This window comes from Medicago truncatula, chromosome 4 (genome assembly GCF_003473485.1).
Source record: "Medicago truncatula cultivar Jemalong A17 chromosome 4, MtrunA17r5.0-ANR, whole genome shotgun sequence".
Taxonomy (NCBI): Eukaryota; Viridiplantae; Streptophyta; class Magnoliopsida; order Fabales; family Fabaceae; genus Medicago; species Medicago truncatula.
The window spans coordinates 24,709,758-24,733,602 of NC_053045.1; the positions used below are offsets into that span (position 1 = coordinate 24,709,758).

Here is a 23,845-nt window from a genome sequence, read left to right on the forward strand (position 1 = left end):
ACCACCTTAAAGTTGAAGGCAAAACCATCTTTTTCTACCATAACTTCGTCAAAAATGCATCGTGAGAGATCCATATCCACCAAAATACTAACATAATTGCCAAAAAAACTATTTTGTATGGAAGTATCTAATGTGAGAGGCGTGCCAATTGTGTTTGCAATTTCAAATAAAGTCCGTTCCCGCCAATACTATAGAGGAAACTCAACTAGTCGTATCTAAACTTGAGCATGAGTTTGACGATGTGAATAGATATTGAAGTCTTTTGTCCATTGAGAGAGACGGAGGACGCCCGACTTGAGGTTAATAATGTGGGGAGCCCAAACAATGCGCAAATCGTCGTGCGAAGCAAAGGTAAATTCAGAAAATCCTCTTTCAAGGGATATCATCTTCTAGAGATTTTGATGAAAAGTGCTAGTGCATTCTTCTCATGATAACCGTAAGACACCATACAAGACCATGGGCTGATGGATGCCATGGTGTTAGAGAGATGTGCATTTATCACCAGATTGCAAAAACACCAAGTTCAATTGGAAACGTATGTGAATCAGAAATTCGGTGAGTGCTCGAATTGTGACTAAACGATGGATTCAAAGTATGGTGGCGGCGCTCAAATTCCGTGAGTGCTCTAATTATAGTCTAACTAATGCAGCTGCATCTCAGATTTGTTCTGAAGTGTTTCACCATTTATTTTAAACACCTGATTTTATTAACCAAAAGCTGGCATCAAATTGATTGCCATACCAACCGAAATACAAGGAGTCTCTTCAATCCAAACAAAATCATATTACGAAGAAATTGCAAATTTGGCTAAATAATGTGCGCTTGGTTTGCCACATGACGAACATGGGAAAACTCAAAAGTATTGAAGCTAGAGAAAAGCTTTTTGCAGTCTTGAGCAATTGTCCCCAAGTAAAAGTGTTGAGGTCGAGTCTCTTTGAGAACGTTTATGACATTTGAAGAATCCGATTCAACCGTAAGATTTAGAAAGAGCATGTCCTTAGCAAAATCTAGCCCTTTATACACTGCCTTACACGCTGATATATCTTATTCTGGGATCAAGGCATACACCAACAAGCCGCAGCAACAACAATTCCTTTTGAATCTCGGATTACAGAAAACAATCCCCATTTTCCGTCTTCATTAGGACGTGCAGCGTCGACATTGAGCTTGTAACAACATCCAACAGTGGCTGACCAGTGACCAGTCGACATTGAGCTTGTAACAACATTCCCAATATGTATTTCTAACCACCGACTATTTCTCAAATTGGCAATACGTACCCACTTGTATTTAAATTGACAAGGTTTTTTACGCTTGCATTTTAGAAGTTGGTTTTTAGAATGAAGATTACTCTTGTTTTGAAGAAGGAATGTTACTGATTTTAGCTGCTAGATTGTGCATCAATCTTCTAAAATTAAGAACATAAGATGTTAAGTTCAAGGCCATAATTTTGTAGGAATCTCAAGCTTTTTAATCCAATACATACATATTGCCACACCAACCATGAATTCCAATACAAAAAGAAAATAATGTATATAAAAACAAATCACTATGAAAACTATTTAAACTATAAAACACAATACAATTGGAGAACAAAAATACATGATGAATATAAAAGCCAACAATTTAAGCCTATGATCTATAGAAAAATTAGAAAGAAGAAATGGAAGGGGTTGCGAAATTATATCCTTGACGGAGCAGCATGTTAGTTTCAAGGAAAGAAAAATTCCTCTTTTTAAATCTAACGGTCTCTACAACTGCTAAACAATACATTAACCATAGATCATGGTTCGATGCGCGATGGCATTTCTAACCAAGAAGAAGATCAGGTAGATTAAACACACAATGTTTTGTAGACTCACCATCAATAGGATTAAAGAAAAGGTAAATGTGCGACCCATCTTCGATTCCCCAATCAACAAGAGATTCCTTTTCTTCATCTTTGGTCGTCATAGGGCAACAATCAGCATCAAGAATGAGAATCATACGGTCACAAGGGAGTTTCACCTGGGCCTCAATTTCCCTTTTTAGATCTTCAACCGTGGCATCATTCCCCACTTGGACATAGAATAGTGTTCCTGTTAAATTCTCTATAACAACCTTCATGGTAATGTACATAAACATAAACAACTAGTGTTTTAGTAGTTTCCATTTTTACAATGTTGGTTTTAACCTATAAAGGAATGATATTGAATAGGGAAAGGAGAGGTGTAAGGTGTTAGAGTTGGAGTAACACACAAATGTTGAAGGGTGTTGTTCTGTTCATGTGGGCTGCATTCTCGGGAGTTAGTTTGTGCGTATTGAATTGAATGAATATACTAAATTTAGTATGACCAAATTGTCCATACATCCTTTTTGTACCTTAGAAAATTTAGGCGAGGTGGACCCCAAAGATGACAGGATTGAGACAAACTCGCCAACGGGATTCCTTACATTGAGAGTGAGAATTGAATTCACACGCTTGCGTGTATGCGTCAACTCTTATTCTAAACCTCGTTATATTATAATTAATATAAATTTAGTGGACTAGTCCTTGTTCGCACTTTAAATGTGGTACTCACAAGTGGATTGTAGAATTAAACCCCTTAAATTAGTCGATCGTTGGACTGGATATTGAGTTTTCAAAAAATTAATATTAATTATAGGGCAAATAACATCGACATACATTAAGGTTTCTTTAAACGACACAAACAACTCCTCTAGTTTTGTAGTAGAAACCAACATCCATTAAAATCTCTTAGGTTTTGTTTGGGAGTTTAGAGGGGAGAGGAGGGGAGGGTTTGGGAAAAAAGGAAGGAGCAAGTGGAAGAAATAGAAGACATTGGGAGGAGAGGGCTTTGGAGGTTAATTTTTTACTCATAATAAAAAATATCCCTCATTTGGGGGAACTAAAAAATTGTATTGGGGAAGGGTCTTGGGGAATTATGGAGGGTTTATATGAATTTTTCAAATTTAATCTATGTTGTTATAATATTCTTAAAATTAAAAAGATATTAATTATAAGTATTAGTTTATCATTCTCTAAAAAATAGCTCTTTCAAAAAATGTGAATTTTTTGTCCATTTTTCTATATATTTCCAATACCCCAAAGCCCTCCCCTCCCTTCCCATCCAAACTCCCAAACAAAACCTTAAAATTGATGGATACCTCCTTGGGGGTGGTGGGTGTTGTTTTATGATGGTTCATTATATCAATGGGTTGTCTTCAGGTGAGTTTTATTTTAAGGGAAATGCTAACCGGTGCCCCCGGGGCACGGATTAAGGGTATGAAAAAGGAAATTATATAGTAGTTAATGCATTGAAATTGTGTAATTAATTTATAATAATGTCAAAAACAGTTTCCTTTTATGGTAATAATTCTATTTTATGGTATTCTTAACCAGTGCCCCGGGGGCACCGGTTAGCAGGACCCTTATTTTAATAGCAAATGTTACTAATTAGTTGTTATATTATATTTTTCTTTCTTTCGTTTAAGTTTGAAATCATAACTTTGAATTATTTATCCCTTAATTTAAATTTTAAACCAGTTGAGTTAAACAACCCCCTATTTAAGTTTTAGTTATGTTTTATATTTATGAAAAAATTATAATATAAAACAAAATTAGTACTATATCAGAATATTTCTCTTATTTTTCAACATAATAAAATATGACTTTTTTCCAACAAAAAAAAAACTTCATTTTTTCAACCAGTAAAATAAGAACAGCACGATCAAAATCATCATACGTCATAACATTCTTTTTTTCATATTTTGAATTCGATACAAGTGATTAAAATAGCAGACACTCACTAAAGATATATATTGAACTTCCATAAAAAAAGATATATATTGAACTAATCAAAATTGAAATCCTAACAACCAAACTAAATTCCATCGCATATGGTAAATGATCAATATAGTTCGAGATCCACAACCTTCGATTTCATCCAACTACAATAAAATGACATTTGCATGTGATTGTTCAAATTGACTATAAATAATCTTTGAGATGATCAATTTCGTCACATATTGACAAGATATCTGCGAGGTTGAGAGATACTAAACTTAGTGATAGCCATCATAAGCCCTTTAATCAAGATATAGTACCTATGGAACAAGCTCTTTTCAAGCAATTCAACAAAGATACAAGGTGAAAACTTTAAGCAAAATAAGGAATACAAAACAAAACACATACAATGAAACAAAAATAAACACTACCAAAATAGTTCTGATGCAATATTTCTTTGGTGGCCAATTTATGTTTACACTAATGTCATATTATCACTCTTTTATGTTTATGACGTGTCCATATTATGTTCAATCTTTTTATGTCCATTTTATGTTAAAGAAATGTCAAAAACATGTCATAATTATATCCATTAAAGACCAAAAACAAAAAGAAAAATTTCGTGAAAATTAAAACATTTTATGTTTAGGAACTAAAATCAAAATTTGCTACATCCTCCGATCACTATTATAAGCAAAACTTTGCATTATAGATTCATTCATTTAATAATGTATGTGGTCGTTAGACCAAAAATGAATGACCTGATTATATATTAACGGCCAATCGTCTAGAAAAGAGAAGGTTCCATCGGAACAATTATTTATTGCTATTTCAGGATACCTGGTCTCGTTTTTTCACTTTTAAAAAAAAACGTGTGGGGATAAATGACAAAAAGATATTGGAACATAATTTTTGAAGCGATGATGGAAGCTGGAGTTCATTTTGGCCATGATACTCAGAAATGGAATCCTCGAATGGCACCTTTTATATCGGCAAAGCGTAAAGGTATTCATATTACAAATCTTATTCGAACTGCTCGTTTTTAATCAGAAGCTTGTGATTTGGTTTTTGATGCAGCAAGCATAGGAAAACAATTCTTAATTGTTGGTACAAAAAAAAAAAAAAAAACAGCCAATTCAGTAACACGTGCTGCAATAAGAGCTCGATGTCATTATGTTAATAAAAAATGGCTTGGAGGTATGTTAACGAATTGGTATACTACAGAACCGGAGGGTGTATATATTTAGGGACAAAAAATTAATTTAAGTAACCAACCATCCATATATATAAGATGTGCGGTTAAGATGAGTGCTACAAATAGTACTGCTCATATATACTTACTAACCGTACGAGAAATAAACTTCGATCCAATTATCTTTCCAAATTTTCTCTCACATTCACGCCAACCTTTATTTCATTTCATTTCACTCGTTCTTCTTCCTTTTCCCACGAGAATCAGGTATAATTAATCAACTTTGTAACTTTAATCTCATTCAGATTAGGATCATGATACATTTTGGGATTTTAAGATTATTCTCTTGTATTTATCAAAGATTATAGCTGATTTGTTATTTAGGTGAAAAAAGTGGCTGGTGAATCAAGTCATTTTTGTGCAGAATACACTGTCAGTGTAAAAGGTCCTTTTACACGCTCAACAAATCGAATAAGAGAAGAGAAATGTGGATAGATCATGAATAAATAAACAATCCATCAGAAACTTCGTAATGGAGAAAGAAATTGACACATTCCTTAGAAAACTTTCCATAGCCTCTATAGCCATAGCTTCAGTAACACTCATATCTCTATTCCTTATCACCCCCGATACATGCGTTCCACCCGAAGCGCCGTTAAAACCCCACTTCCGCTTCCCTAAATCCACCTGCGACTTCACCTCCTCCCGCCCCAGCCTCCCCTCCGACAAGAAAAACAACCGTCTCTGGTCCTCACGCGACTGGAACAACAAACTCCGATCATTTTCCCTTATTTTCCTCTCAATTCGCGATATTGGTCTTCTGCCTAACAATACTAAAGTCCTCTGCATTTCCGCGGGTGCCGGTCATGAAGTGTCTGCGTTACAGCGTCTTGGCGTGGAGGATGTAACCGGCATTGAGTTGTTAGAGTCTCTGCCTCTTGTTAGGCGTGCTGATCCGCATAATTTGCCTTTCTTTGACGGGGCGTTTGATTTTGCTTTCACTGCGAGATTTGATGAGGCGTTGTTTCCGATGAGATTTGCAGCTGAGATGGAGAGGGTTGTTAGGGGTGGTGGTGTTTCTTTTGTTCTTGTTGGGGAGTGTGGTGCTAATGAGGTGAGAGAGGTTGTGAGATTGTTTAGGAATTCTAGATTTGTTCGTTCTACTAATGTTACTTTGAGTAATGTTAGAATGACTAGTATTCTTATGAGAACTAGAAAATCTTCTTCATGATTTGTGGTTACATTTTCCTAATGTTATATAATTTATCTGTGTATGTATATTTCGTTTCATTTCTTTATAATCTGTCATTGTTATTATATGTGGATGAGTTTTAGACTATGATATGTAACACCAACACAGACAACTGACATGGCACTGAGACTAACACTAACTAACATGTATACAACAGTATAAATTTGAAAGAAAATTTAATTGATTGAAAGTAATTAAAGATTTGGTGTCAGTTGTGTCGGAGAACAACACATGTTGGACATTTGACACACCTTCGTTCTGAAGTATCAATATTACATAGGTTTTAGAATGCATCCTGTAATTAGTTATGTTCACTGCAACATTGTCTGAATCAAATGTTTGTAGGACATGAAATTGTTTAAAAAGTTCTTCTGTTTGAGTGACTGTTATAACTCGTTATTGGACTGAGTTAAGCTTGTTCTGTTTTTTTCATCATTGAACTTGGACATATGAAAATTTGTGATGTGTGTGTGTGTGTGTCATGATGAAGTATTGAGGTTCTTCTCTTCTTGACGAAGTAGGTTAGGTGAATACATGCAATGATGAGATATTTTTTTCTTACATTAAGATCTGTTGATTTCTTGGCCATTTTAGTTTATTAAAAATTAGAATGATATTTTCTGTGCCTTTTTCTGTATCTTTTTTAACATCAAGTTGATTTTTATTTACCTGTAGTGTAGGCTTGTTGCATAGGAATGAATGATTGGTTCATCATTTATTCTGCACATTTAGACAGTTAAATCCATTATCGTTATCCCATTTGGTTTTTGAGTTTCATTTAAAGCTACTATTTCGTAACAAAGTTATGAACCTCTAGTGTTAATTTTTGGTTCAAATGTCAATGATGGCTTCTTTTATTATTCGATAGAATTTCATTGTTGTGGTATCTGCTAAGACAGTGTAAGACATCCTTTTTACGTGTATCTCATGCTACAATACACTGTAATAAAATGATGATTTAATCAAATTTATTTTCAGCATGTTCCAGTTGTAAAGCACACTAAAGAATCATTATCACATTATAACCAAATGTCATGAATAATTTTAACTTTTAACAGTATGGTATCAACAGGGAGGAAGTATATTTTGAAAGAAATAAATGCTACTTATTTGTAATTAGAAAAGTGTCATACATTATCTGATTTGATAGACAACATGAATGAATCGTGCTTTAGCACTCCAAAGAGATTCATATGTGATGGCTTATTCATGATGGCAAGGGCAAGCACTAACATTTGAAAGATCCAGAAGTAATTGTTCCTCTATGATGTCTTGTGTCTTATAGAAATTTGACAGACATGGTTTTCGTTTAATTTAAATCCACTTGCAAAGAGTATAGATCCACATTTTACTTTGATATCTCAAAGATTAGCTACATGTGTCAATCTTAGGGTATGAATTTTGATTTTTGATTTCACACTCGTTTTGAAACTACAATGTGGACATCTTTTTCAAGATAGATGAGATTGTATATCCGCATGCTTTGGTAGACCACAAACTTGCTGTATTCATTTGTATATGATACAAGCTGTACATTATTTACTGCTGCTTGATTTTGGAAGTTGCAAAATCTGACAGTAATGATACGTGGTAGAATTTTACAATGTTTTCTGTCATTTTTATTCTGCACTTGTGTAACTTTGTGTGGGATCTTTACTGGTTTTGCATAATGTCCGATCCTCGTACAATACAACAGTTCTTGATATGAATCTGGATATCTTTGCTAGCCGTCGAGTTTTTGTCTTTTTGTTGTAATAAGTTCTCTAGTTCTGCCATCTTAAATGCAGCAGAAATTGAAATCGAAGTCTCTAGTTTGCATGAGATTCAAAAGGTTCAACATGGTTTTATTTGGGGTGATAATGAGACAAGGCGGCATATTCATGCCGTGAAATGGGAAGTTGTTGCAAAACCAAAATCTTTGGGGGGTGGGGCTTGGGCTGAGAACTCTTGAAGACATGAACAATGCCTGCCTTCTTAAGTTGGGGTGGAAACTGAAATATGGTGAGAATGCTTTATGGAGTCTCGTCTTGAAAGGAAAATATGACAGGCAGAATTTGTTATTGGATGAAGTGATAGCAAAACCAAATGATTCTAGCATATGGAAACATTTGGTGCAACTTTGGCCAAATATTAGCAAGCTAGCACATTGGGCAGTCCGTAATGGTGAATCTGTGAAGGCTTGGGAGCACTTTTGGTTGGTTAAAGGCTTAAGGGTGGCTGATTTAGATATTGATATCCCTTTAAGCATGCAAAATGCAAAAGTTGCAGATTTGGTGGATGAGTATGGTGATTAGAAAGTGGGTGAGTTGCAATCTTGGCTTCCGGTGGAGATTATGAACAGATTGCGTGCTATCCCTCCGCCGCATATCGAGTATGGTCATGATGTATGTGCTTGTCCAGGTGCGAGCATGGGTGATTTTTCTGTGGCTCACGCTTATAACATTTTACGAGGCTTTACGATGGGGCAGGAGGATAATCATTGGTCTCGGCTGTGGAATTTGAGAACACCGGAAAAAATTTGGTGTTTTGTGTCGCTCCTACAAGATGATAGATTGTTGACAAACAGTAGATTGCATGGAATGCAGCTGTGTTTCCCTTTCTGTCATCAGTGTGAGGAGAGTGTCGAAACAACACTTCATGTTATGCGCGATTGTCCGGGTTTGGGTGAGTACGGTTAGAGCAAGGTATTGGGAGGTTTTTTTTAATTGTGATTTACAACAGTGGATCTTAATATGATTATGGCAATGGATGAAGGGGAAAATTTGGTTTGGATGAGCTTTTGGGCAACAGCATGCTACTCTGGTTTTGGAGGAATAAGTTTGCATGATGATGCTGTTGTCATGCCTATGAACCCATGCACATAGATTAAAAGGAAAATTCATCATTATGATGTTGTTGCTAATATGGTTGTAGTTAGTACTAGTCCCATGACTGTGATTGAGGAGATTAGGTGGCTGCCTCCAAACATGGGTTGGATTCAGCTAAATACGGATGGTGCTTCTAAGCAAGAGATGGTATCGGGTTGTGGTGGAGGTTTTCGAGGGGAGAGCAGAGAGTGGGTATTTTTTTTGAAGGGGTTGGAATTGAAGTACTTAGTCATCATCCTACTTCCAATTCACTATCTACTTCCTTCGTCAGCCCTCCTCGATAGCTAACTTTGAAGGGGCTAGACCAAGCCTCGTAATTAATTGAATAAGAGGGAAAAAGGCCACTCAGGTCTATATCTAGAAAGGAGGCTGGATTGGAAGATTGAGAGACCCGGGACTGTGCAGGTTTGCAGAGAGGCTAGATCATTCCCTTCACTAAAATAGAATAGTAGGTAAGATTCACTAGCTAGAAGTTTACTGAGAAGGGTAGAGTTTGCAGTAATCGATGAGAGAATGGTAATGCTAAAGGTAGGAAGAAAGAAGACTCATTCTATGCTGACCAATTACTATGGCTCTTCTCTCATTTGATTTTAGAATCTTATTTAAGCCATAGGCTATCGATTGGGGGAAGAAAGCCTGCCTTTATTGGTCACCATCACCACCATTGTTAACATCGGTACACTCCTAAATAAGGCCTACCTCCCTTCCATTCAACCAGAGCAGCGATGAGAACATAGACTAAATTAACTAAGCAATGCATCGTTGGAAGCTAGTGCATATGTAGCAGAGCTTTGGGGTGTTTGAAGGTTGGCTACATTGCGTGGTTTTCATAAAGTGGAGTTCCATATTGTTTCTTGGGTAGTATCTTTGACACTTGCTTTAGGGGAAGGAGGAACTGTAGATGGTTGGAGATTATTGCAAAATATTAGAAGATTGTTGGAGTTGGAGTGAGAGATCAAGATTTGACATTCGGATGCAAATAAATGTGTCAATGCGTTGGCGAATATGACATGTGATGGAGGTTATTCTTTGATGTTATATGAGCATTATCTTGCTCAAATTAATTTATTATTTTTGGCTAACTCCGTTGGTATTTCGACTCTATGTTTTGTTATGCGGTTGTTCTATCTTTTTTTTGGGGCTAAGGCCCTCTTGTTATATAAAAAAAAAAATCGAAATCTCAGGAGTTTCAACATCCACGCCATTATCCATGCATGAATTCTAAAACGTTACTGTTATTTTAAGCATCATTGTCTTCAAGAAATTTTAGCCAGTTGTGAAATTATGAGTTCTAATAATGATTTTAATAAGTTAGAAATAATGTGCTGGTGTGTGTCTAACAAAAGATTTCTCCAAACTAGGAACTAAGCAGCTGGTAGTTCTTCTATAGCTCATCTATGCTACTAGTCAGCATCTTGTTCTTTACACTCAGATAAAAATCAAACCAGAGATGTGTTCTCATTACTGTTAGATAATAAAGTAATGGACTTAAGTTATTGGCCTTTTATATTAGTAAGTTAGAGTTCATTAAGTTTTATTATATATTCTCATGTAACCTTTTGCAATGTTAAGGTATTGATATTCTATGAAACCCTAGCCGTCTTTGTTGTTCATATTGTCTCTTTCTCTAATTTGTATTTGTTTTGTTCACAATTACAATCTCAGTTTAATTTTCTTTCTATCTCTTATCTGGTCTTTTTTATCACATCATCGGTATATCTCTCACTTTCACTCTTTCCATTTTATGCCTGTCATTTCTACACATTCATGAGAATGAAGGGAAAAAAAATATTTTTTTGAGAACATATGAATATCAATACATATACAACATTGAAGTTAGTTATAGAAGTAAGAATATCATGTACTCAAATCTGACTTATCAACATTTAAAGTTTTTGAAACTATTATGTATTATCATTTCATGTGTATCTATACAAGTTGTTTGTGTATCGATACACACCTTCATGTATCAAAACATGGAGGTTAAAAAAATGCTATTTGTTCCTTGAAATCATGCAGAGTCAAGTATATGTAATTAAAAACTATCTTACATGAGGGTGTTTAGCACAAATTGTGGAAATGAACATCTTATACATCAAATTTTAATTTTATCCTAATGTTGATATAACATCAAAATATTACCTACGGAAAAATTCTAACTCACAGTGAATTAATTGGAGGAAACTTTAGTGGTCATCTTAAGTTTTGACACCATAAGAGATGGCTAGAGTATAAGAGAAACATTTAATTGGACTGCAATTAATTTACTCTTAAAACTCTTAACATATGGAGGTATAGTATATGTTTGACCGGACTGAGTCATTTTTCTCTAGTGAATAAGTAATGACAATTGACACCTCTGAACCGTGAGAGGATCCTCTCATGTGGAAAACTCTGTAGTTTTCTATCGTGAGAAGAACAAATCAGAGACAATCTCCTCCTTTGAATCACACTGTATAATATTTAATTAGATTAAGCTCAGTGCAAAAGCCTACATGCTTAACTCTTGACCTTTTGGGATTTTTACTAATTGATGCATATTATGTAGTTTGTATAGTTGAAAGAGGTGACTCCACTAAAGGTGTTTGAGGGGAGATTCCGTTAAAAATGATCATTTAAATTTTTCTATAGAGATTAACCATCGACAAAACCGGTAGATACTTTCACTAACAACATGGTTAAGAAAATTACTAACCTTCAACTTTTCTTTTAAAAAATAAAAGATCAAAAGAATATAAATCGACATATTTCAGATTAAATAATCCAAAAAAAGACGTTGGAATTATATAACTCGAACATGAGTTTATTTGGAATTAAATAGGACGCGTGAAGAGGGTAAAGTGAGAGAAGAAGTTGCTTTATATTAATGATTTACCTGGATGCAGGTCTTCGTATTATGGAACACCGTAGCTTTGAGCGGTTGTTAATAAGTAGGTTATGAGTGAGAGTTTCTGATCATTCTTTTCTAGTATCTCTTTTGGATTTCTGTCTTGTTTTATACATATTTGTTTATGAAAAAAATATTATATAATAAAATTTTATTATATAAGTATATTTTTCTAATTTTTGAATTAATAAAATATAACATTTTTTTTATAGTAAAATAAACTTCATTCATTCAAATGTTAAAATAGCAACAACAAAATCAAAAGGAACATATGTTGGGACTTTGCCCAACTATATTTTGAGATGAGTACAATCGATTAAGATAGCTAGACATTCACTATAGACAAATATAGAACTATTAGAAGACATTAAAGAGTTAATAAATCAAAATTCAAATCATAACAACGAGATTAAATTCTTCCATATATGGGCAATGATGAGTATAACTTGAGATCGCCTTTGATTTCATTCAACTACGAGGAAAAATATTTGCAGATGTTTTCTCAAATTGACTACAGATAGATTATCTCTAATATTACCAAATTTTCCGCATATTGACAAAATATTTGCGAGATTAAGAGGATACTTAACTTGGTAAAAGCCGCCATAATCCACTTACTCAAGATATAATACCTATGAAACAAGTTTTTCTCAACAATTTAGCAAAGATACAAGGTGAAAACTTCAAGTAAAATAAAGCATACAAAATACAATTTGGGATAACTGACACTAAAAACTATTTATGAATGAAGAAGGTTTGGGATTAAAAAGACTGATACAACATAATAAAGGTGATTGAGAAGCAAGACGAGCCGATCAATTAAAATAACCCATCAATGTAAATTTGTTGGCACGCTAAATTAATCATAAGCCATTGTTTATACTCCACTAGAGTTTCTTTCCCAAATCGAGTCTTATTAATGCCCTTGAAGGTAAATGTACTACAACCTTCGTCCTTAATTATATGATCATTTTAAAAAAATAACGAGAATTAAAATATTGGATATTTGTATTAAATATGTTTGTAATTACTATTATTTTTACAATTTTATCTTTTAAGAGAGAAGGTTGGTTTATCTTTTCAACATGTTATTTATTGATGATTGAAGAAAAAGATGTATAATAAATAGGGCATGTATGTAAAGAAATAATTAATGTAATTGGAAATATCAAATGATTCTTATAAAAAAGGACAAAAAAAATTCTCAAAAGGATCTTATAATTAAGGACGGAGGTAATATTATTGGTAAAACTTTTTGAACCTAAATTTTTTCAAGAACATCATCCCCTCACCATAATTTTTTACCAGGAAAAAAATATACTTTACCCTAGTTAAAAAGCTGATACTTACACTCAAATGATTTAAAATAATAATTTGTTTTTTATGAAAATAAATAAAAATATCCTTTGAAAAATTAAGACAAATATACAAACTAGAATTCTCTCATACAAAAACAATATAGACCTTATGATCACTATATAAAAAAAATCCACTTTTAAATTCATTGAATAATTGATGTATTTAATCTATAATATTTATCATTTATTTAATAAATTTAAATAATTTTTTATTTATAATAACGACCTGACATAGTGCAAATTAAAAAAAATTGTTAACTAGTATCTCTTGAACACTATACAAAGATTCCCTAAAAAAATATTCTAAATTTTTTTTTTTTTATAAAAGAATCAAATATTTCAATTTTTATAACATTAATTACACATATTTTTTTAAAAAAAAAATAGCCACTCATTAACATTTTCCATTAAAAAATAAGGTCTATGTGGTTGGGATTATTTGTCGCGATTCCAACCCTCCCACTATAAATACAGCAAAATAAACATGATTCATTTTTTCGTTCCCAATTTTCTCACATATACACCCCCCAACTTTCATTTCATTTCGCTCGTTCTTCTTCCTCTTCCCAAGAATCAGGTATTATCACTATTCTATTCATTTTATTTCTGTTTTTTCTTTCTTTCTCAATTTCTATGCTTTTCTTTCTGTCTTTCTCTCGAATTCGTATCATGATTTTATTCATTTTGTTTCTGTTATTTTCCCCCCTCAATTTCTATGCTTTTCTTCGCTGGATAATTAAGTTTCTATTGTTGAATGATATTGTTGAATGATTTTGTGAGAAAAATTGAAATTTGGGTTAAATTTTGCGTGTGGCATCTTTGTTCTTTGAATTTGCTATTTTAGTCTCTAGGTGAAGGAAGTGGTTGGTGAATCATGTTTTCTTTGTGGTGAATTTGTTTTATAGGATACAATGTAAAACTTGTGACATGCTCAGCAAATTATAAATATATTTTTTTTAAATAAATCATAAATAGATTTAATTTGTATGCATCGACAGTGTAAAACTTTCCTACGCATGCATCCAACCAAATCACTCTATAGTGCCACTTTTGTAGGATAGCTCTTATAATATCTTCACAAATATATATGTAGCGTAATTTGATTGGGTGTATGCGTAAAAAGTTTTACACTATCAATGTATACCAATTAAACTCAATCATAATTAGGGTTTGTATGCCTTTTAAGTTTTTTTTTTTTTTTTTAATTAGGATCCTCTGCGCGCAATTGCATAGATTAATAACTTGAGCCGAATAGGACCGCAATGGGTGACAAAGCTAAGAGATTTAACACTGTTGCAATCCCAAAGTTGGATTTGAACTCATGACCTTTGGTTAAGCTAGAAGAGATCATTACCATCTCATCCAAGTTCTCTTGCGTATGCCTTTTAAGTTAATCATATGACTTTTAAGTTAAGTATCATAAAAGTAAAAAAATTAAATGATCAAATGGGTATAATTAATTGATACTTCACTCGAGCGTTTTATGTTAAATATTGTTCATATTGATTAAATCATTAATCAACATATAGTAGCACAAGTAGTAGATACTTGAGTATATTTGGATCCCTCTTACTTGGTCTAGGGTTCGTTTTTTGACTGGTATGAAAGAAAAATCATTTGTTTATTAGGCTCTGCAGTTGCGTGTGGAGGATACATTTTGTTTACAATAGAACATAATTAAATATTTAAAAAATTATTTTAAAACTAGAGTAAAAACCCAATTTGGCCATTTACCTGTAAAAATTAGATTCCTAACCAGTCTGTGTGGTTGGGATAATTTTTCTCGAACCCGATCCTCCCCACTATATATACAACAAATAAACTTTTATTTCATTTCATTTGTTCTTCCTCCTCGCAAGAATTGGGTATCATCACTATTCTATTCCTCTTGTTTCTTTGTTACTTATTTTTTCTGAATTTATTTATTGTTGTTATTTCATCTGCATGTGTTTTTTATTTTTATTTTTATTATTTCGAATTCATAACGAAGTATACCCAATCAAGTTTGTAACTTTAATCTGATTCTGATTGGGGACAAGGATTTTCTTAAATGATCAGTTTTTTATTTTTATGTTGGATATGTATTTATTTCTTGTCCACTAAATAATAGATTTAGGGATTTGAAGTTTATTCTCAGGATAATTTTTATTTCTTGATCAGTTTTGTGTAAATCTTGAAAAAATATTGGGTAAATTTTTTCTATTTATTTTGATTTGTGGTTTTCGTCTCATTTCTTTAGCCTTTAGGTGAAGGAAGTGGTTGGTGAATCATGTTTTCTGTGTGGTCAATTTGTTGGGTTTATAATTAGTTGAGTCACTGTTATCACGTTTCTCGAGGTCATGTTCATCCTTATTTTCATGAATTCCTCTTAGATTTGCTGTCGCAATTTCATATAAGATCCCATTTGAATGAACATTTAAGTTTGAATGTGTTCTTGCAACCAATGTTGTTAAATTCGCAATATAAATCGCCATTTAAATTGCAAGATCATGCAATCCATGATTTTACGCAAGCTTGGTGATCTAGACCGTAGTGAAATGTCAAAGAAGAAGGATGGCACAGTCCTGCGGCTGGTGGAGGTAGGTGGCTGGAGAGAACGGAAAGTTAGGGTTTCATTTCTGTTGCGAGAAGGATATTGGTAGGATTTTTCAATCCGTGAGTGTTCAATCCTCGAGTTACAATCTTTTACTCTCCCCCAGATCTTAAGCAGTATATCAAGTTTAAAAACATTGGTGTAGATATGAAATAGATGGATGGAATGTATATCATTGAGTCCTCATGTTATTTCTGTTAGAAATGTAAAATCATTCATGAACCTACTTCTAAAAGCATAACCTTTTGGAAGAGTTGGGTCTAGATATATGTAAAGACAATGAGGGTTTATTGTTTCTCAACATGCTATTTAGTTTATCATTTTGGACTGGTAGGGCATCCTAGTTCGTTAAAGCCTCGGACCTTCCGTTATGGAAGAGTCTAGAACAGGATTTGACCCAGTTGCGAAGGGCTAGGTCTCTTAAGTTACTGCAGAGGATCTTAAACCTTCTACTGCTTTGCGAGCGGGGGGGGGGACTCTGCATCTTTCCTCTGTACAATAAAAATTTGTTTAATCAAGCGTTTCCTATTTTTTTATAGTGCAATTGCTTATATGCTACATTCAAATTCATATATTTGCAAATTGACAACTACAATTAAGTACTGCATATTTCCTCTGTATACTAAAAACCTGTGTCATCTAGAGACAAGCAAATGAGGTTGCTCATAGACTTGCTAGGGTGGCCACATTTTATGCTAGTATCCACTATTTCACTGTATTACCTGATTGTATTCAAGATGTCCTTATTAATGAAATGAGATAATTATCTTTCTGTCAAAAAAAAACTAAAAACCTGTGTCATAAAATTTTCCTAATTTTTTGAAGTGCAATTGTTATATGTTCATATATTTGCAAATTGCAAACTACTATTACGAACTGCCTATTTCCTCTGTATAGTAAAAAACTGTGCAATCAAGTGGTTCCTATATTTTTTGCTGTCCAATTGTTATATTCTATATCCCAGTTCATATATATGCAAATTGAGAACTACTATTAAGTATAATACAGATATAGAAATGTCTTTTTGCACATCTCATTCCGGACTTGAGTATATTTGATATTTTTTGCCAGTGCTTAGTGGTTGATTACATCAGAAGGACTTCATTTATCACAAGTTACCAAGGCCAAGTTTCATGTCTGAGTTTGACACAAACATCCCAACAACTTATGGTGAGTGTCGAATTTCTTAGGTTCATTTATTGTCAACAGTTTCGCATTCGTTGCTGATGTGGTATGATACTTGATTAGATCCCTTTGCTGAGGCAAATGCTGAGGACTCAGGTGCCGGGACAAAAGAATATGTTCATGTCCGTGTACAGCAGCGTAACGGAAGGAAAAGCTTAACAACTGTTCAAGGGTTAAAGAAAGAGTTTAGCTATAGCAAGATACTCAAGGACCTGAAGAAAGAGTTCTGCTGTAATGGTACTGTTGTTGAGGACCCTGAGTTGGGACAGGTTTGTCTTCTCTTCTTCATAGATAAAGTTAATGTACTATGCAATGATTGCCCATCATTTTATTTTGTAATCGAAAAAAAGAATATATCCTCTGGATTTTTTTTTATTGGAAGTGCCAATCATTATGAATGCAAATTTGTAAAATCACGTCTGGATGTATTCTGTCAAAATCTAATTTTATACTTTTCTTATTTTAAAATTATTTTTTATTGAACAATTGGAACAAAAGCCAATGCTCTGATTTTTATTATTCTTTTTCATTTCCTTTCTCAGCATATGGACTTTCTCATTTTCCGTGATTTAATTGATGTTTCGTCATGTACATAATTTCTTCTCGTTGTTATCAATGAAAAATCAAATGTCTATTTTTTATGGATGCAGGTCATACAACTTCAGGGAGATCAAAGGAAGAATGTTTCTACTTTCCTTGTGCAGGTAAGCATTATGTTGCCTGATTATAATGTGCCTAATGTTCTATTATTTAACGGCGTTATAATCTCTAAGATTTTCTATCATGTTTGTAACAGGCGGGAATTGTAAAGAAGGAGAAAATCAAGCTTCATGGTTTCTAAGAGGAATCAACAGTGTGCAATTTAGCTTCATGTTAAATATTTAGCATGCAGACTACAGTCAATATAATCTGAATTCAAGTAATCAGTCATAGCAACATCTTATAGTCAAGAGTTTTGTATAATATATTCTACATATTTTGGATCAGTATATGCTAGGTTATGATAAGGACTAATGTCTGCCTCTACGACAGATACCTTGAATAAATTTGTCGTAATTTCTACCCATTCGTGCCTGATTGCTGTGTTTTGTGTCCTTGAAATGCACAACTTTTGACTGCTGTGAAAACCCAAGATTTAATTGTTTGCTTCGTTGAGGTATGATGATGATGAAAGAAATATGTAGGGAGAGAAAATAAGCAGAATGTTGGGAGTTTTTCTATTCGGATCTGGTTGGCTAAATCATCCAGGTCGCCCAGAATACGATTTGCCTAATACTTTCTATTGTGCTGCAGATGATTTAACTACCATTTTTCCTCCACCAGCTTCCTTTTGACATTAAGCCAACCCCTTATTGCTTGCATTAACTTGCAATATGTTTTAAATACCGGACCAAACTAACAACTTCAATCGGTTGAACTGGTAACCGATTGAACCGGTGACCAGCTAGTTCGCCGATTGGTTAGATCCCAGTTGTATTGCTGTTTGATTGAACTGAATTGAATTGAACTAGGGATGAATCACGGTAGTTGAACCAAGGTAGGTTCGAACGGATTTTATTTTATGCGTCTTTTAATTTACTTGTCTTTTACTTTTTATTTATTTATCTATCACTCATCTGATTCAACTGTGGTTGATTGATTTATCCTATTGAATTATGATTTGGAGGTTTAATTGGTTTGTTCTCCGGTCCGATTTTTACAACATTGTCTTTTTTTTGTGTCTCTCGACAAAATGGAAAATACCACCTAAAACTCGCACACAATATTGGTTTTGATCAAAGAAAAATACAGACGGAAAATCATTATGTGATAGAGACTTTTGTCACGTGATGTGAGAAGGGAACAAAAACAACAAGTTTTTCTTTTCTTTGAGGTGAGATCGAAAACATGAATTAGATGTTATAGTTTGAGCTACACCTAATGATTGGTGTAGAATGTTTGGTTCCACTTTCAGAGAGATCAAAATTGATTTTAGAGGTGTAGAATTGATTCTGACATGTATGGTTGCTGTCGAATAGAGCTGATTCTGCCTCTAGGATGGATTCTCCTTGAAGCTAGGATTTGTAGTTTTTAGTTCTAGAATTGATTTTCACACAAATTTATAGTTCAACTCACTTTTACATGAATGTATCCAATCTCAAATCACGTTTAATCATAATTACTTTTAACCAAAATCAATTATATAGAATTAATTCCATCAAAATCAATTCTCCCACGGTAGCACCAAACACACACATGCTTAAACCTTTTTACTTTATTATCTTTTCTTGCACTTTATTATTTTATTATTTGAGTATTCTTTTAGATCGTAAGTGTTGCTTTTTAAAATGTTAAAGTCTTGAACCGAGAATCATAAAGTTGAAGAGAGAATCCTACAATTAAGTGATCTATGGAAAACTGAAAGATCGTAAGTTTTTTAAAAGGGACTTTTTAGCTTATATTGTTTTGAAAAGTATTTTTAAAGTCAAACTTATCAAAAGATTTTAAGAACATCATTCAACCCTAGTTTATAGATGATGAAGATTTCCTTGTACACCAAATAAATCAAACCAATCTTCCAAGTGATTGTTTCATTTCACTACACACTTTGCAAGTACCCCAAAGTTCTCGAATCATTTTAGGATATCAATGCATTTCTTCAAGATTAAAGAAGTTTATCCAACCATAAATTGTAACATTTAATCTAAAATCAAAACCATGTAGAGCAAGAGAATCTAAATCAATCTTGTGTTCCTCCAACATTTTTTTGCAGTATGAACATTGAAACTTAATTTAACTAGAGCAACTTTCTTACCCTTGTTCTTGGAACATTTATTCAAATAATTCTGGAAACTTGAAAGGAAATTTAAAAATTATGAAACTAAATGGTGTAAATTTAAAATACCAACAGGACAATTTGTGAAGAAAATAACAATGACAACAAACAATCCAATAAACAATATTCAACCTAATTTTATAGAAAATCACAATCAAATCAAAGAACAAAGATACATAGAGTAAAGGAAAAAACTCATCAAGAGATTGTTTATCAAGTTCAGCCCAAATTGACATACGCCTAGGAGAGAGTAGGGATGGGCAAAGTTCAGTTCAAACCCAAAACTGTGTTCGAACTGAACTGAACTATAATGAAACAATTCGAACCAAACCGAACAGCTGCTTTAAAATAGTGCATTGTTTCATTAAAAAAGAACTGAACTGAATTGAGGTAAACCATGTGTTACTGTGATGTATATCTATACATTGCAACATAGAGAAAAACTACAATAAAATTATATATGTTTTATCATCCTTAAACTCAGGCATAATTAGCATTTCCAAACCATATCCACGTCATATCATTCCACTCTCAAATAAGCTACAAAGACAACCTTGTATGCAGTTTTTTGTTTCGTGTAGATCTTGATCTTGACATTTAATGATGCCACTAGTGTATATAATTTGTAAGGTAACATTGTATAATTTTTTGATGGAGTTTGTTAGAATACACCCACTAGTTTTTATGTGGAAGTGTTTTAGCAAGCTACACCTTAAGGTGTATTTAATTACTTTTTAGTTATAACTTGCTAAAACACACTTTCTAAAAAATAAGTGGATGTATTCTAGCAAATGCCTATAGGAGTTGCTAACATACACCTACTTATATTTTAGAAGGTGTGTTTTAGCAACATTCACCTTAAGATGTATTTAACAACTTTTTAGTTATATATTTGCTAAAACACACCTTAATAAAAACTAATGGGTCTATCATAGCAAACCCCTTTTTTAATTGATTTCATATGCACCGACCATGTGAAGATATTTTACATTATTAATTATTTACTTGCAATCGTTAGATTAATATAAATGTTTAAGTTTAATTTGTCTAGACGCTAATATGATTGTTAGAGTAAATTGCACTCTATTCTTATGAGAAATGCTTAAATTACTCTAATCTTCATTCTTATGTTAAAATATACATTCTCCTTCCTCTTATGCAAAAAATATTATAAAAAATTACACTCCTCTCCTTTAGGAGAAGATTGAATTACATTACCATCTCATCTAATATTAAAGACTACATTTTTTACGTTATTTTTTTTATTTTATTTTTTTTATAAATATTTTAATAGTAGAGCAACGAAATCTAACACACATAGGACAGTGAAAAATGGTGCATAATCAAAATCCGAATCATATTTTTCTTTATTTCTGATAAATTATATTATTAACATATAGTGTTAAACATTATTGTAACAAACAATACAAAATAAATTAAAAACCAATAATATATTTGTATTAAAAAATGTATTTATATTCTAAATTATTAAATTAATAATAAAGTAATCAATTTCATTTATAATTGACATTGAAATTAAAAAGAAATGAATGATTTTTGCTTTCCTAAAAAAAGATTCAATTTTAATTGAATGATGGATTAAAATTTGTAGATATCATAAAAATATTTATATATTTATTTATGTAAAAATAGATTAAAATATAATACATAAATAATTCACAGGGGAGTGGATTGTAATCCAAACATCTCTTAAGGGAGGGAACTATAATTTATTTTAGCTTTTTACTTTCAAGGGAGGGAAGTGTATATCTATACTATATATAAAGAAAATTCATAGTTTTGGACTTATCATTTCACTTCCAATTATATCCTTAAACAAATTTAATTATAAGAATCATATTTCGTGGATGCCAATCATAAAAGATAAGAATTTCTATTATTTTTAATCAAATATGAAAGTGCAATTTGTTACAATATGAAAGTGCAAAATATCAAATATCTATACCTATATTTTTAATCAAAATTTCATAAAAAATATTGTTCATCATTTATAGTAATTTATATACAATAACACAATAAAAAAACAGACAGACGACCACAAAATATCCATCTAAACAATAATTATAACATAAGATATGAGAAGAATGTAATTCAGACTTCTCTTCGAAGACAAGAGAGGAATGTAATTTAGACTTTTTTTTTTTTGACCGGAGTACAACTTCCTTTTTTGTTATTACAATTATTGTTATGTTTTTGGTGAAAAGAGCGTACAATTAGTAAACACAAAGTCCTTCTTGTACCCATGTTCCTGCACTTTATCAACGTTCAACAAAACTAGTTACGTGTGGAACACAATCTTGATTTTAGAGTCTTCAGAATTTGATTTATTATATTTTAACAGCAAAGACAAAAGTTCAGTCAAGTGAAAGTGAGATTCTAGATGAGATTCTAGATGCATGTTTAATTAGTATTATGTAAGAAATTAATTTTCTAATATCAAATGTGTTTTACGATACTCGTTTTTAAGTCAATGAATAATGGCAAATGATCTTTGGCCACCCATAAATCTATTTATATTCTGCAAGAGTAAGAAATAGAAAAATGGATATAATGTCTAGAAATTTCAGTTCAACTGGTAAATATCGAAATTGTAAGGTCGGACGTCGTAACTCATATTTAAATCTGAAACCTCACAGTTGTGTGTGAATTTAATTTTAATGAATTACCACTTCATCTAAGACGAAAAAAAAATGGATATAATAAATGTGATAGATGAGCGATAGAGAAAAAGAGAGACAAAAAAATTACTAGTAGATGTTAGGCTTAATTGCACTTTTCCCCCTTATCTTTTGTTAATTGTGCGATTTTGCACCCCCTCTTTTTTTTTTGAGCGATTTTGCACCCATCTTTTGTCAATTGTGTTTTGTTCAAAATCATCATTAAAAGAGAGGAAAAAGGGCTAAAGATAGGGTGCAAAATCGCTCAAAAAAAAGAAGAGAAGGTGCAAAATCGCACAATTAGCAAAAAGATAAGGGGGAAAAGTGCAATTGAACACAAAGATGGGGTGTAAAATCAGAAAGGGGGCAAAAAGATGGGGTGCAAAATCGCTCAAAAAAAAAGATGGGGTGCAAAATCGCACAATTAGCAAAAGATAAGGGGGAAAAGTGCAATTAAGCCAAGATGTTATATGCGTGTTAGGAAATTTTTATTTTTTATTAAGGTAAGAGCTCAATAAAAATAGGATTTTGTTAGGGAGTGACCTCGAAACACTCTTTAAAAATTCTAAATTTAGAAAATATTTCTTACAACATTCAAATATTACAAATTTCAATGCATTGATTACACAAATTTTTATAAAAACTTATTATTAAAAATGCTCCAGAGATATTCGTTAACATTTCCGATAAAAATATTGGAGATGCAAACAACATACCAGCTAGCTACCTACCACCATCTCAACTACTACGTACTTCAGATGAAAATCTGCATTGGATCCTTAAGTACTTGAAGTTGAAGATAACCTATAGAATTTGAATTTTATTTTTTTTTGTGAGGAAGAATTTGATGTTTCATTGTTAAAGGTATTTTCGACTATTTTTATCTGGGGTAGTTGTACATGATAAGTTACATTTTCACACACTAAAAAAAATGTGATTCTTCAAAAAATTATTAATTTCGAAAAATGATAAGTTACTTTTTTTTTTTATGAATCAAAGTCATATGAGTTTGGACTCAAGATCTACGAAATCGGTCCCATGAGCTTAGCTCATTTGGTAAGGGATAATGCACAATATGTGCAGGGGTCGGGGTTCGAACCCCGAACACCCCACTTATTCATCTTTAAGGTGAATTTCTCTAGCCACTAGGCTACTTGACAAAAAAAAAAAAAAAAATCTACGAAATCGAAACAGATTTAAGATATTAAGAACGCACAATTAAAATCTCTTAATTGATGATCAAATTCTTATA

At 32.6% G+C, this 23,845-nt stretch overlaps 2 protein-coding genes across 3 annotated transcripts; both read left to right on the top strand.

The window, feature by feature from the left end:
* Positions 1-5,129: 5,129 nt before the first annotated feature.
* On the top strand, positions 5,130-6,297 carry LOC25492107 (uncharacterized). 2 transcript variants are annotated; one of them, XM_024781470.2, is made up of 2 exons: positions 5,130-5,225; positions 5,327-6,297. In XM_024781470.2, the coding sequence occupies exon 2, from the start codon at positions 5,491-5,493 to the stop codon at positions 6,187-6,189; it is 699 nt and encodes a 232-aa protein (XP_024637238.1). In that variant the 5' UTR covers positions 5,130-5,225; positions 5,327-5,490; the 3' UTR covers positions 6,190-6,297. The 2 variants fall into 2 exon arrangements, with proteins under 2 accessions (XP_024637238.1, XP_024637237.1); XM_024781469.2 differs by having other exon boundaries at positions 5,343-6,297.
* Positions 6,298-13,783: 7,486 nt separating this feature from the next.
* Positions 13,784-18,227, top strand: LOC25492108 (protein translation factor SUI1 homolog). Its single transcript, XM_024781132.2, has 5 exons — positions 13,784-13,899; positions 16,987-17,085; positions 17,164-17,369; positions 17,751-17,804; positions 17,897-18,227. Exons 2-5 carry the CDS (start codon positions 17,049-17,051, stop codon positions 17,939-17,941), a joined length of 342 nt encoding a protein of 113 aa, XP_024636900.1. The 5' UTR covers positions 13,784-13,899; positions 16,987-17,048; the 3' UTR covers positions 17,942-18,227.
* The last annotated feature ends 5,618 nt before the right edge of the window (positions 18,228-23,845 follow it).